This window comes from Saccoglossus kowalevskii, chromosome 7 (assembly GCF_978046115.1).
Source record: "Saccoglossus kowalevskii chromosome 7, keSacKowa6.1, whole genome shotgun sequence".
Classification (NCBI taxonomy): domain Eukaryota; kingdom Metazoa; phylum Hemichordata; class Enteropneusta; family Harrimaniidae; genus Saccoglossus; species Saccoglossus kowalevskii.
Genome location: NC_140647.1, coordinates 13,402,954 through 13,419,112, shown reverse-complemented (window position 1 = coordinate 13,419,112; position 16,159 = coordinate 13,402,954). Strand labels below are relative to the sequence as shown.

Here is a 16,159-nt window from a genome sequence, read left to right as displayed (position 1 = left end):
CAGATATATCTAAAGTTTCTATTCGTGAAAATGACAAAAAATCGTACATACGATTTCTAGAACATCCGAACGCGCGCGGTATTGATCAAATCTCATCTGCGACATAAGTCCCTCTAACATTCTAACACAAACCCCTGATTAATTAATGGTATTTCCCTTCAGAAATTAATATACTATGTAAAACCGGGTGTGCTAATTTATTCACGGAACAGTCAGTATACTTGTTTAAAAAGGATTGCCAGATGATTGATCTCGATATGTTGTTTTCTCTCTGGTTGGCCATCAGGTTAGTTCAATGTATTCGTTCAGCTATATATTTCACATCGCATGACACTATTGTATTTTATTTTCATCCATTCTACATGAATGTGAAAAAAATGTTAAACTTCAAATCAACAAGTTGCGGGTAATCATTCTTATCATATTAGTGACTCTGAGGTATATATGCAATTAAAGATACACTGCTACCATTTCGCTAGTATTTCGTACACGATTATTAATTCAATGCACTACAATTTGGTTTCAGATATCAAATCACGATGGACCCAATGCTAGCAAAAATTATTGTTGTCATAGTTACGTATCTTCAATGTGCATATGCCGAAGGTGAGTGTATTTATACGAAAATACAATAATTAGTGTTTCTTCGTTGGAATTTGAAAATCTTGTACTATACGTACCAATTGATTCAACTCGGCAAAATATTCAAGACGGAATTTTAAACTTACCATTAATAATTTGTATATATAGCAAATGAAAGTGTCGATCATTTATTATGCAAAATGAAATATTTGAATGGTTGCATGCATGCGTGTGTGTGTGTGCCTGTGTGAGCTCACCGAGAACGGCGTAGGTTTTTTAACACGCCCTTCCTTGCTTTATCAGAATACACTGTTGGCTGGAACGCTAATATTCCTGGAGTGCCCCAAATGGTATGCACTGGAGTCGGTGAATTGTCATGTACTGAAAATGGCGATACCCTCGTTTCTGTTACAAACGAAGATGCCGGCACGCCATGTATACCCCCTGGTGTCATCGTGACTTGCGACGAAAGGGAAACTGTACCTAATGAAGTAAGCACAGCAATTTAAATGTTCACATTAATCGCTATATCGTGTAGTATAAGTGTATGTATGTATGTATATATATATATATATATATATATATATATATATATATATATATATATATATATATATATATATATATATATATATATATATATATATATATATATATATATATATATATACACTTATTGTATTTTATTGGACAGACCATTGTCAAAATAATATTATATATGATGTCATATTAAATTATTAGTAGTTATTAAAGAGGTAAGTAGGTAGATTGCTTGGAACGCTTACTTTTAGCCGTATGCATTTCTCCCATGTGAAGACAAATAAAGACAACGATACATTGTGTTCGATCATCGCGAATAGCATTAGTATACCACATTCTCATTCAATTGATACCATTGTCATAAGGTATGGAAAGGAACTGCACCATTTTGTCATCCGAGTGCAACAGCCTGTGATGATGCCTCCATGGATGAAGTGTTGACAGCTCGATGCGATGGTCGAGATGGTGCATGTTGTTGGGCAGGACTACCAGAGAAGAAACTTTGTTATCCGAGAGATGGGGTGAACCCGATAGAAGTACCGCCCATCAACACAGGTAGGGTAAAACTAACCTGTCTCACGACGGTCTAATCCCAGCTCACGTTCCCTGTTGGTAGGTGCAAGTGAGTGAAATTCATGTAGAATGTGCCTCGCTACTTGGATGAGGACGCAAAATTAAAAATTATATCATTAATCGTTCTTACTATTTCTTACTACCGATGTCGGTCACTGTATACGTTTATACAGATACAACCAAGCTCCAATCTGATTGAAATAGTATGTATTGTACGGCGTGTATTTTCATTTATATATTTATTTTACTTTTACTACTTTTTTTAATTATTTTTTATGTTTTTCTTGCGTACCTGATTCGCTATATTTTTAACTATCGCCACATACATCTTGTTTGGCATTCGCAATTACCAAACTTTAAAAAACATATCAATAAATAAATAATAAATTAAATTAAATTAAATTAAATTTCATATTTATTAAATTTTCTTATAGGTCTCGAATGCGCTATGTGCAATGTGTTCGGGTTTATCTGTAACACTACCACTGAATTAGAACCTGATCAGCTGTTTCTAGATGGCGATCACGCTCGATGTTTGCCTCCGCCACCCGTACCACTGTGTGACACAGAGTACAATGAACTTAATGTAATTAGTTATAACGCTTACGAAATACCATACGTTGCCGGACAGTTTGGTCAGAGAGAACGTCTGTGCCGTATTCCTAATCGTCTACTTGAAGAACATCCGGGAGTTGATGTGATAATCTTTCAAGAAGTTTTCAAGGGAGGGTGTGGGTACGAATTTGGTGTTTCTCTCAAAGATCTTTTGGCTGCAAATGGGTTTATTTACTTTACGTCAATTGTCGGAGACCCACCAGAAACGTATCTCCGACCTTTCAGTGGCGGTGTTTTCATTGCATCAAGATGGCCAATCCTCAAAGAAGATGCTACTGTTTTTGGACCTGTTCCTACTCAAGATATATACCTAACAAAGGGTGTAGTATATGCCAAGATTGAAAAATCGACCAACTCCGGAAGTAAAATATATCACATATTTGGTACCCATTTACAGTTTTCACCTAACGAAGAGGATCATACGTTGTATAATGGAGTCAGAGTATTACAAGCGCAAGAGATTGTCACTTTCGTCGCATCCCAAAATATTCCTCAAGACGAGCCGGCAATTTTAGGTGGTGACTTAAACATTGATAGCATGAACTATCCAGACCATCGCGATTTAATATTCTATGGTATACTAGGTGTCACGATGCCGCCTATTACTGGTGATTTGGATACAACATACAATCCTGATATAAACCAACTTCCGGGTGAGGGACTAGATGGTGCCATACCCCAGTGGCTCGACTACGTTCTAACATTTGACAATTATCAGCAGCCATCGTCTTCAAGTCTCGAGGCATTCCGTTTAGTGTCCCACTATGATGACCCTATAATGTATTGCTATCCCGGTGTGATCTATACCGATTTTATATTCCCTCCAATCACACAACCCCCTGAGGTGCTTGGCGCAATGTGTACCTTTGCACACGATCTATCTGATCATTTTGGTGTCATTGGAACTTTCTCCTTCTAGCTTACGTACATGGTGATGTATATATTGTTAGAGATATATTGTTACTGTCTAAATCGAATCAATATTAATTCATCATTATTATTGTTATTATCATCGTTATTATTATTATTGTTGTTGTAAGTATGAATGTACTAATCAGAAAAAAAGATGCTACTTAATCGTGTGTACACGGTGCGAAATACATTGCATTTCTGACATGATAAAGTGTTGAAAATTGTAAATTACGATATTGTGAATAGCTTAAAATAAAGTTCAATACATGCATATTTGTTGTTCGCTCTCTTATTTTGCCCTCTTACAGAAACAATCTGTACCATGCAAGATCGAAAACAAGGCTTGAAATGTTATTTAGTGACGTCGGTTCATTGTGGGAATTCATATCGCACGATCATTAGTGACCTTCTATGCTATTCACACCTCCTAGCTGAGTATAGATAGATGCTCTATGCTCCACACTGCGTTTTGGTAATGATGGTCAACATGAGTGAGGGCGCGCCATTGTGGGGTGTAATAATACGCTTCAGTTGAACTTGATGGCAGAATAAAACAGTCAATGAGGATGCAAAACACGGTATGGTTTATTGCTGGATAAACTGGCATAGAAACATGTAACACATGAATAAGGAGCCCCGAAACTCCGAAACTAGCCCTTTATATAGGTGCGTATCAAACGTGAGAGAAAACACGTAAGCGGGAAATACAAAATGTAAGTACGCGGGAGAAAAAGATACAATACAGAGTAAAATGATTGGCTGAAATTAAATGATTCTAATTGGTCGAGAATTACTCAGAGGAATCCTTCATGCGAAAGGTAAACGAATTAACTATAGCGAAATGACATGTAATAATAACAATAATAACAATATAAAACGAATACAAATATATATTATGAATCTCCGACAGCCATCTCACTGCCAATGTTAGGGTTGAGAACAATACGCATTGGTGATATTGTCCTCGTACAGTGACATTACCAAAGCAATTGCTTCTACAAAAGTATTCACAAGTGGTGACAGCATAACAAGTGACCCAGAGATCCACATGCAATTGGGCAAAACAAATCATCCAATTTCTAATTATACCCTGAAAATCATTACTATACCACTGGAAACAAGTATACTAGGAATCTATAATTAATACCAGATCAATGTTCGATAAACCTTCTGAAGATGATGAAGATTAATACGTTGTGATAGATAATCTGGATGACACAGCGCCCCAAACATACGATCTAGATGAAACGCTGCTGAAACAGATAGGTTCGAAAGCAACATAGACTTTGGAGAAATTTGCCAACCATTCTAACACTTATTTTGTCTTACTATTCTATGATCTTCTATCTTTCAATATAATTAGTTGTTTTAACATTTCTCGGATTCATAGGTAAGTTCTCTGCTTTCTAACCGTCTAAAACAAGTCTTATAACACACGAATCATTTGCCATACTGTGCCTTGGAAAAGTCGATCGTTGTTGAAATAAATATAATACAAACTGCTCAAATCCAACGTAAGAAGCAGCTTTTTTTCGTCATCAGTAATAATCAGATGGCAAAGTAACTTCCATGCAAACTCATTGATTATTGTATAATGTTATAAATCATAAATGGAAATGAACGTATCTGCATAATGATTTACATTGCGAACTTTCCGCGACCTTGCAGATGCAATTCTTAGTTGGAATCTATATCGGAGCCTAACCTACTTTCTTTCGGAAATTAGTTTCGTTGCCCGTGCATTGAACATAGGTAAATTTACATATACATAAAAAAGAGAACGTTCATCGGAATCCGTAGTAGCTGTGACGATAGTGGTCACGTGGTTGCTGTTCTCAGTTAGATCCTTTGGTGAATATGATAAAGAACTGTGTTTTGTAAATAATAGCTAACACAATGTCGATTCATAGAAATAAGAGTAATGATTGAGCAAAGGGTCACGTGACCAAAATTGAAGTGAGTCACTGTACAAATAATTACAAACAAATATACGAATAAGGAGTGACCAATAAATCCTTGATATATACAAGACTTATTTGTGAATGTCGGAATGAATTGAATTCATTAATTTCGACACTATAAAATATCTTTACGGGCTATAATGTTACTATTTATATACTAAAAGCACGTTTCCTTTCGTGTTAACACATCTGGGCAGATTATAGAGGGCGTGCTAGCGTTAAGGTTACAACTCCCGCGCATACATTACGCTAGCTAATCATTGAAATTCTATTATTGTTATCAATAAGCTGATTTTCCATGGTGTATCATATTTTTCATTTTATCAAACTATTTTTATGAACCAGATGGCATAACATTTATACACATGTGACGTAATACACACCTCTAACTTAACACCCGCAATGTGACGTAAATGAGTAAAATGAAAGCAGTTCTCGTCATCGCTTTTATATTGAGTCACAAACAATCAGTCACTGAATAATATTAGTAATGAAAAATTATTTTTTTTTGAAAAATGATGGACGACTTTAGAACCAAACAAAGTGTTAGTTCAAACAAATTAGCCGAGTATGAGTCTTATCAAAGCTGATGTAGGAAAATGGTGTAAACATAAAATATAATTTGTATTTTTCTCAAAACAGTTGTTGTTGTGATAGAATGTTGGTTGATGACGAACGCAAACCCTGTACCACATAGCAAATCAAAAATCGAATGGTATTTTTAGTCGCCGTTCGGACGCAGTCCGAAAACGGGGACTTATGTTTTGCCCTGTGTGCGTCCGTCCGTCCGTGCGTCCGTGCTTCCGTGCTTCCGTGCGTCCGTGCGTCCGTGATCACCTGTATCTCGAACATGCATGGACCGATTGAGTTCAAACTTCACTCATACATCACACATTATATGGGACATATGCACATGCATTTTTTTCATGATCCGATTAACGATAGCCGAATAGCGGCCATTTTAAGGCCGAAAATGCATCAAAATCGCACATTTTCACCATTCCGGACCCGGATCTCAGTTATGCATGGACGGATTTTCTTCAAATTTGGTACATACATTAAACATAATAGGACCTTGATGCACGTCATTTTTTTTTTTGGATCGGGTTCGAAATGGCCGACTGGCGGCCATTTTGTTTTAAAGAATTCAGTTCTGGATCCGTATCTGAGACATGCTTGGATTGATCGAGTTCAAACTTCACACACACAAGGTACATCATGTCACAAATATGTATGTGCATTTGTTTCATGATCTCATTAACGATAGCCAAATGGCGGTCGCTTTAAGGCCGAAAATGCATTGAAATCGCACATTTTCACCATTCCGGACCCGGATCTCAGTTATGCATTGACGGATTTCATTCAAATTTGGTACATACATTAAACATAATAGGACCTTGATGCACGTCATTTTTTTTTTCGGATCAAGTTCGAAATAGCCGACTGGCGGCCATTTTGTTTTAAAGAATTCAGTTCTGGATCCGTATCCGAGACATGTCTGGATTGATCAAGTTCAAACTTCACACACACAAGGTACATCATGTCACAAATATGTATGTGTATTTGTTTCATGATCTCATTAACGATAGCCAAATGGCGGCCGCTTTAAGGCCGAAACTGCATTGAAATCGCACATTTTCACCATTCCGGACCCGTATCTCAGTTATGCATGGACGGATTTCATTCAAACTTGGTACATACATTAAACATAATAGGACCTTGATGCACGTCATTTTTTTTTTCGGATCAAGTTCGAAATAGCCGACTGGCGGCCATTTTGTTTTAAAGAATTCAGTTCTGGATCCGTATCCGAGACATGCTTGGATTGATCGAGTTCAAACTTCACACACACAAGGTACATCATGTCACAAATATGTATGTGCATTTGTATCATGATCTCATTAACGATAGCCAAATGGCGGCCGCTTTAAGGCCGAAAATGCATTGAAATCGCACATTTTCACCATTCCGGACCCGTATCTCAGTTATGCATGGATGGATTTTGTTCAAATTTGGTACATACATTAAACATAATAGGACCTTGATGCACGTCTTTTTTTTTCGGATCAAGTTCGAAATGGCCGACTGGCGGCCATTTTGTTAAAGAATTCAGTTCTGGATCCGTATCCAAGACATGTCTGGATTGATCAAGTTCAAACTTCACACACACATGGTACATCATGTCACAAATAGATATGTGCCTTTGTTTCATGATCTGCTTAACAATAGCGAAATGATGGCCATTTTAAGGCCGAAAATGCATCAAAATCACGTATTTTCACAATTCCAGAACCGGATCTCAGTCATGCATGGATGGATTTTGTTCAGATTTAGCACAATGTGTTGTACATATGCAGGTGCATTTCGGTCATGATCTGCTTTGAATGTATATGTCACTCAAATATGAACGGAACGGGGACGTGTCATTGACAATGACTTGTCACATATAATTATGAGTTCAATTATCTTTGAAATGAAATGCAAGTTAATAGCGATGTGAATTAGATAATTTTTATATAAATGACTTGGGTGGCATTGTTCTCGATATACGTGCAATGTGTTCGGGTTTATCTGTAACACTACCACTGAATTAGAACCTGTTCAGCTGTTTCTAGATGGCGATCACGCTCGATGTTTGCCTCCGCCACCCGTACCACTGTGTGACACAGAGTACAATGAACTTAATGTAATTAGTTATAACGCTTACGAAATACCATACGTTGCCGGACAGTTTGGTCAGAGAGAACGTCTGTGCCGTATTCCTAATCGTCTACTTGAAGAACATCCGGGAGTTGATGTGATAATCTTTCAAGAAGTTTTCAAGGGAGGGTGTGGGTACGAATTTGGTGTTTCTCTCAAAGATCTTTTGGCTGCAAATGGGTTTATTTACTTTACGTCAATTGTCGGAGACCCACCAGAAACGTATCTCCGACCTTTCAGTGGCGGTGTTTTCATTGCATCAAGATGGCCAATCCTCAAAGAAGATGCTACTGTTTTTGGACCTGTTCCTACTCAAGATATATACCTAACAAAGGGTGTAGTATATGCCAAGATTGAAAAATCGACCAACTCCGGAAGTAAAATATATCACATATTTGGTACCCATTTACAGTTTTCACCTAACGAAGAGGATCATACGTTGTATAATGGAGTCAGAGTATTACAAGCGCAAGAGATTGTCACTTTCGTCGCATCCCAAAATATTCCTCAAGACGAGCCGGCAATTTTAGGTGGTGACTTAAACATTGATAGCATGAACTATCCAGACCATCGCGATTTAATATTCTATGGTATACTAGGTGTCACGATGCCGCCTATTACTGGTGATTTGGATACAACATACAATCCTGATATAAACCAACTTCCGGGTGAGGGACTAGATGGTGCCATACCCCAGTGGCTCGACTACGTTCTAACATTTGACAATTATCAGCAGCCATCGTCTTCAAGTCTCGAGGCATTCCGTTTAGTGTCCCACTATGATGACCCTATAATGTATTGCTATCCCGGTGTGATCTATACCGATTTTATATTCCCTCCAATCACACAACCCCCTGAGGTGCTTGGCGCAATGTGTACCTTTGCACACGATCTATCTGATCATTTTGGTGTCATTGGAACTTTCTCTTTCTAGCTTACGTACATGGTGATGTATATATTGTTAGGGATATATTGTTACTGTCTAAATCGAATCAATATTAATTCATCATTATTATTATTATTATCATCGTTATTATTATTATTGTTGTTGTAAGTATGAATGTACTAATCAGAAAAAAAGATGATACTTAATCGTGTGTACACGGTGCGAAATACATTGCATTTCTGACATGATAAAGTGTTGAAAATTGTAAATTACGATATTGTGAATAGCTTAAAATAAAGTTCAATACATGCATATTTGTTGTTCGCTCTCTTATTTTGCCCTCTTACAGAAACAATCTGTACCATGCAAGATCGAAAACAAGGCTTGAAATGTTATTTAGTGACGTCGGTTCATTGTGGGAATTCATATCGCACGATCATTAGTGACCTTCTATGCTATTCACACCTCCTAGCTGAGTATAGATAGATGCTCTATGCTCCACACTGCGTTTTGGTAATGATGGTCAACCTGAGTGAGGGCGCGCCATTGTGGGGTATAATAATACGCTTCAGTTGAACTTGATGGCAGAATAAAACAGTCAATGAGGATGCAAAACATGGTATGGTTTATTGCTGGATAAACTGGCATAGAAACATGTAACACATGAATAAGGAGCCCCGAAACTCCGAAACTAGCCCTTTATATAGGTGCGTATCGAACGTGAGAGAAAACACGTAAGCGGGAAATACAAAATGTAAGTACGCGGGAGAAAAAGATACAATACAGAGTAAAATGATTGGCTGAAATTAAATGATTCTAATTGGTCGAGAATTACTCAGAGGAATCCTTCATGCGAAAGGTAAACGAATTAACTATAGCGAAATGACATGTAATAATAACAATAATAACAATATAAAACGAATACAAATATATATTATGAATCTCCGACAGCCATCTCACTGCCAATGTTAGGGTTGAGAACAATACGCATTGGTGATATTGTCCTCGTACAGTGACATTACCAAAGCAATTGCTTCTACAAAAGTATTCACAAGTGGTGACAGCATAACAAGTGACCCAGAGATCCACATGCAATTGGGCAAAACAAATCATCCAATTTCTAATTATACCCTGAAAATCATTACTATACCACTGGAAACAAGTATACTAGAAATCTATAATTAATACCAGATCAATGTTCGATAAACCTTCTGAAGATGATGAAGATTAATACGTTGTGATAGATAATCTGGATGACACAGCGCCCCAAACATACGATCTAGATGAAACGCTGCTGAAACAGATAGGTTCGAAAGCAACATAGACTTTGGAGAAATTTGCCAACCATTCTAACACTTATTTTGTCTTACTATTCTATGATCTTCTATCTTTCAATATAATTAGTTGTTTTAACATTTCTCGGATTCATAGGTAAGTTCTCTGCTTTCTAACCGTCTAAAACAAGTCTTATAACACACGAATCATTTGCCATACTGTGCCTTGGAAAAGTCGATCGTTGTTGAAATAAATATAATACAAACTGCTCAAATCCAACGTAAGAAGCAGCTTTTTTTCGTCATCAGTAATAATCAGGTGGCAAAGTAACTTCCATGCAAACTCATTGATTATTGTATAATGTTATAAATCATAAATGGAAATGAACGTATCTGCATAATGATTTACATTGCGAACTTTCCGCGACCTTGCAGATGCAATTCTTAGTTGGAATCTATATCGGAGCCTAACCTACTTTCTTTCGGAAATTAGTTTCGTTGCCCGTGCATTGAACATAGGTAAATTTACATATACATAAAAAAGAGAACGTTCATCGGAATCCGTAGTAGCTGTGACGATAGTGGTCACGTGGTTGCTGTTCTCAGTTAGATCCTTTGGTGAATATGATAAAGAACTGTGTTTTGTAAATAATAGCTAACACAATGTCGATTCATAGAAATAAGAGTAATGATTGAGCAAAGGGTCACGTGACCAAAATTGAAGTGAGTCACTGTACAAATAATTACAAACAAATATACGAATAAGGAGTGACCAATAAATCCTTGATATATACAAGACTTATTTGTGAATGTCGGAATGAATTGAATTCATTAATTTCGACACTATAAAATATCTTTACGGGCTATAATGTTACTATTTATATACTAAAAGCACGTTTCCTTTCGTGTTAACACATCTGGGCAGATTGTAGAGGGCGTGCTAGCGTTAAGGTTACAACTCCCGCGCATACATTACGCTAGCTAATCATTGAAATTCTATTATTGTTATCAATAAGCTGATTTTCCATAGTGTATCATATTTTTCATTTTATCAAACTATTTTTATGAACCAGATGGCATAACATTTATACACATGTGACGTAATACACACCTCTAACTTAACACCCGCAATGTGACGTAAATGAGTAAAATGAAAGCAGTTCTCGTCATCGCTTTTATATTGAGTCTTTCAGTCACTGAATAATATTAGTAAAAAATGAAAAATTATTTTTTTTTGAAAAATGATGGACGACTTTAGAACCAAACAAAGTGTTAGTTCAAACAAATTAGCCGAGTATGAGTCTTATCAAAGCTGATGTAGGAAAATGGTGTAAACATAAAATATAATTTGTATTTTCCTCAAAACAATTGTTGTTGTGATAGAATGTTGGTTGATGACGAACGCAAACCCTGTACCACATAGCAAATCAAAAATCGAATGGTATTTTCACATATAATTATGAGTTCAATTATCTTTGAAATGAAATGCAAGTTAATAGCGATGTGAATTAGATAATTTTTATATAAATGACTTGGGTGGCATTGTTCTCGATATACGTGCAATGTGTTCGGGTTTATCTGTAACACTACCACTGAATTAGAACCTGATCAGCTGTTTCTAGATGGCGATCACGCTCGATGTTTGCCTCCGCCACCCGTACCACTGTGTGACACAGAGTACAATGAACTTAATGTAATTAGTTATAACGCTTACGAAATACCATACGTTGCCGGAGAGTTTGGTCAGAGAGAACGTCTGTGCCGTATTCCTAATCGTCTACTTGAAGAACATCCGGGAGTTGATGTGATAATCTTTCAAGAAGTTTTCAAGGGAGGGTGTGGGTACGAATTTGGTGTTTCTCTCAAAGATCTTTTGGCTGCAAATGGGTTTATTTACTTTACGTCAATTGTCGGAGACCCACCAGAAACGTATCTCCGACCTTTCAGTGGCGGTGTTTTCATTGCATCAAGATGGCCAATCCTCAAAGACGATGCTACTGTTTTTGGACCTGTTCCTACTCAAGATATATACCTAACAAAGGGTGTAGTATATGCCAAGATTGAAAAATCGACCAACTCCGGAAGTAAAATATATCACATATTTGGTACCCATTTACAGTTTTCACCTAACGAAGAGGATCATACGTTGTATAATGGAGTCAGAGTATTACAAGCGCAAGAGATTGTCACTTTCGTCGCATCACAAAATATTCCTCAAGACGAGCCGGCAATTTTAGGTGGTGACTTAAACATTGATAGCATGAACTATCCAGACCATCGCGATTTAATATTCTATGGTATACTAGGTGTCACGATGCCGCCTATTACTGGTGATTTGGATACAACATACAATCCTGATATAAACCAACTTCCGGGTGAGGGACTAGATGGTGCCATACCCCAGTGGCTCGACTACGTTCTAACATTTGACAATTATCAGCAGCCATCGTCTTCAAGTCTCGAGGCATTCCGTTTAGTGTCCCACTATGATGACCCTATAATGTATTGCTATCCCGGTGTGATCTATACCGATTTTATATTCCCTCCAATCACACAACCCCCTGAGGTGCTTGGCGCAATGTGTACCTTTGCACACGATCTATCTGATCATTTTGGTGTCATTGGAACTTTCTCCTTCTAGCTTACGTACATGGTGATGTATATATTGTTAGAGATATATTGTTACTGTCTAAATCGAATCAATATTAATTCATCATTATTATTATTATTATCATCGTTATTATTATTATTGTTGTTGTAAGTATGAATGTACTAATCAGAAAAAAAGATGCTACTTAATCGTGTGTACACGGTGCGAAATACATTGCATTTCTGACATGATAAAGTGTTGAAAATTGTAAATTACGATATTGTGAATAGCTTAAAATAAAGTTCAATACATGCATATTTGTTGTTCGCTCTCTTATTTTGCCCTCTTACAGAAACAATATGTACCATGCAAGATCGAAAACAAGGCTTGAAATGTTATTTAGTGACGTCGGTTCATTGTGGGAATTCATATCGCACGATCATTAGTGACCTTCTATGCTATTCACACCTCCTAGCTGAGTATAGATAGATGCTCTATGCTCCACACTGCGTTTTGGTAATGATGGTCAACCTGAGTGAGGGCGCGCCATTGTGGGGTATAACAATACGCTTCAGTTGAACTTGATGGCAGAATAAAACAGTCAATGATCTGAGGATGCAAAACACGGTATGGTTTATTGCTGGATAAACTGGCATAGAAACATGTAACACATGAATAAGGAGCCCCGAAACTCCGAAACTAGCCCTTTATATAGGTGCGTATCGAACGTGAGAGAAAACACGTAAGCGGGAAATACAAAATGTAAGTACGCGGGAGAAAAAGATACAATACAGAGTAAAATGATTGGCTGAAATTAAATGATTCTAATTGGTCGAGAATTACTCAGAGGAATCCTTCATGCGAAAGGTAAACGAATTAACTATAGCGAAATGACATGTAATAATAACAATAATAACAATATAAAACGAATACAAATATATATTATGAATCTCCGACAGCCATCTCACTGCCAATGTTAGGGTTGAGAACAATACGCATTGGTGATATTGTCCTCGTACAGTGACATTACCAAAGCAATTGCTTCTACAAAAGTATTCACAAGTGGTGACAGCATAACAAGTGACCCAGAGATCCACATGCAATTGGGCAAAACAAATCATCCAATTTCTAATTATACCCTGAAAATCATTACTATACCACTGGAAACAAGTATACTAGAAATCTATAATTAATACCAGATCAATGTTCGATAAACCTTCTGAAGATGATGAAGATTAATACGTTGTGATAGATAATCTGGATGACACAGTGCCCCAAACATACGATCTAGATGAAACGCTGCTGAAACAGATAGGTTCGAAAGCAACATAGACTTTGGAGAAATTTGCCAACCATTCTAACACTTATTTTGTCTTACTATTCTATGATCTTCTATCTTTCAATATAATTAGTTGTTTTAACATTTCTCGGATTCATAGGTAAGTTCTCTGCTTTCTAACCGTCTAAAACAAGTCTTATAACACACGAATCATTTGCCATACTGTGCCTTGGAAAAGTCGATCGTTGTTGAAATAAATATAATACAAACTGCTCAAATCCAACGTAAGAAGCAGCTTTTTTTCGTCATCAGTAATAATCAGGTGGCAAAGTAACTTCCATGCAAACTCATTGATTATTGTATAATGTTATAAATCATAAATGGAAATGAACGTATCTGCATAATGATTTACATTGCGAACTTTCCGCGACCTTGCAGATGCAATTCTTAGTTGGAATCTATATCGGAGCCTAACCTACTTTCTTTCGGAAATTAGTTTCGTTGCCCGTGCATTGAACATAGGTAAATTTACATATACATAAAAAAGAGAACGTTCATCGGAATCCGTAGTAGCTGTGACGATAGTGGTCACGTGGTTGCTGTTCTCAGTTAGATCCTTTGGTGAATATGATAAAGAACTGTGTTTTGTAAATAATAGCTAACACAATGTCGATTCATAGAAATAAGAGTAATGATTGAGCAAAGGGTCACGTGACCAAAATTGAAGTGAGTCACTGTACAAATAATTACAAACAAATATACGAATAAGGAGTGACCAATAAATCCTTGATATATACAAGACTTATTTGTGAATGTCGGAATGAATTGAATTCATTAATTTCGACACTATAAAATATCTTTACGGGCTATAATGTTACTATTTATATACTAAAAGCACGTTTCCTTTCGTGTTAACACATCTGGGCAGATTGTAGAGGGCGTGCTAGCGTTAAGGTTACAACTCCCGCGCATACATTACGCTAGCTAATCATTGAAATTCTATTATTGTTATCAATAAGCTGATTTTCCATGGTGTATCATATTTTTCATTTTATCAAACTATTTTTATGAACCAGATGGCATAACATTTATACACATGTGACGTAATACACACCTCTAACTTAACACCCGCAATGTGACGTAAATGAGTAAAATGAAAGCAGTTCTCGTCATCGCTTTTATATTGAGTCACAAACAATCAGTCACTGAATAATATTAGTAATGAAAAATTATTTTTTTTTTGAAAAATGATGGACGACTTTAGAACCAAACAAAGTGTTAGTTCAAACAAATTAGCCGAGTATGAGTCTTATCAAAGCTGATGTAGGAAAATGGTGTAAACATAAAATATAATTTGTATTTTTCTCAAAAAAATTGTTGTTGTGATAGAATGTTGGTTGATGACGAACGCAAACCCTGTACCACATAGCAAATCAAAAATCGAATGGTATTTTCACATATAATTATGAGTTCAATTATCTTTGAAATGAAATGCAAGTTAATAGCGATGTGAATTAGATAATTTTTATATAAATGACTTGGGTGGCATTGTTCTCGATATTCTCTTTCAACCAAACGCAGGGAAAAAAATAATATTGCAAGACAATAAAATATCATAATCACTTTAATAAGACGTTTCACGCCCCGACTCCGAATAAAATGTTCAGCTACTTAGATTAAAATATACATGACTTGCGTTAGAAAAGTGCAATCCTTTCCTACATGCCAAGGCATTAGTTTCTATTATAAATGATTAACTTTATAAACTGACTATAACCTGTGTGTTCTATGGCTGTTAGACGCGCAAAATCGAACCTGTTCAAGCCAGAAATAGTATTGAGTACAAGATAAACGGAAATGTTTGGAAACACCTTTCAATGAAATTAATGTCTTTAATGTTTCTTTCCCAACTATATACGTTAACAAAACGTTTTTTCTCCCCGGTTCTAGTGTATCACGTGCGCCATTTTACTACAGTAACATTACCTTGCAAAACATAGTCCGTGATAAAATGGTTCGTATTTACGTTTCTACTGAAGTCTGACATTAATAAATAGTTCGGATGTCACATACGTTTTTTTCCACTTTTTGTAATACGTTTTCAGATGTAACAACTACAGGAAAATGGTCGTGCGTAGTGAGGTGATTGACCACAAAATTGAAGGCTGCCTGTGGCAGAGGCACTATTGTGTAAAGCGCAAAAGCCTCTGGGAAGGAGATTGCCTAAACGTATGACTAGCGTGTTCC

At 36.6% G+C, this 16,159-nt stretch overlaps 1 protein-coding gene across 1 annotated transcript; it reads left to right on the top strand.

Moving 5' to 3' along the window:
- Positions 1–362: 362 nt before the first annotated feature.
- LOC146740254 (uncharacterized) lies at positions 363–3,493 on the top strand. Its single transcript, XM_085501660.1, has 5 exons — positions 363–406; positions 527–606; positions 886–1,073; positions 1,488–1,677; positions 2,130–3,493. Exons 1-5 carry the CDS (start codon positions 363–365, stop codon positions 3,227–3,229), a joined length of 1,602 nt encoding a protein of 533 aa, XP_085357786.1. The 3' UTR covers positions 3,230–3,493.
- The last annotated feature ends 12,666 nt before the right edge of the window (positions 3,494–16,159 follow it).

Excerpts from the sequence above, each read along its gene's own strand:
- LOC146740254 (XM_085501660.1), top strand. The coding sequence starts at position 363 with ATGAATGTGAAAAAAATGTTAAACTTCAAATCAACAAGTTGCGG. Across the intron at positions 1,074-1,487 it reads GGGAAACTGTACCTAATGAA|GTATGGAAAGGAACTGCACC; the intron begins GTAAGCACAGCA and ends CATTGTCATAAG. Across the intron at positions 1,678-2,129 it reads AGTACCGCCCATCAACACAG|GTCTCGAATGCGCTATGTGC; the intron begins GTAGGGTAAAAC and ends ATTTTCTTATAG.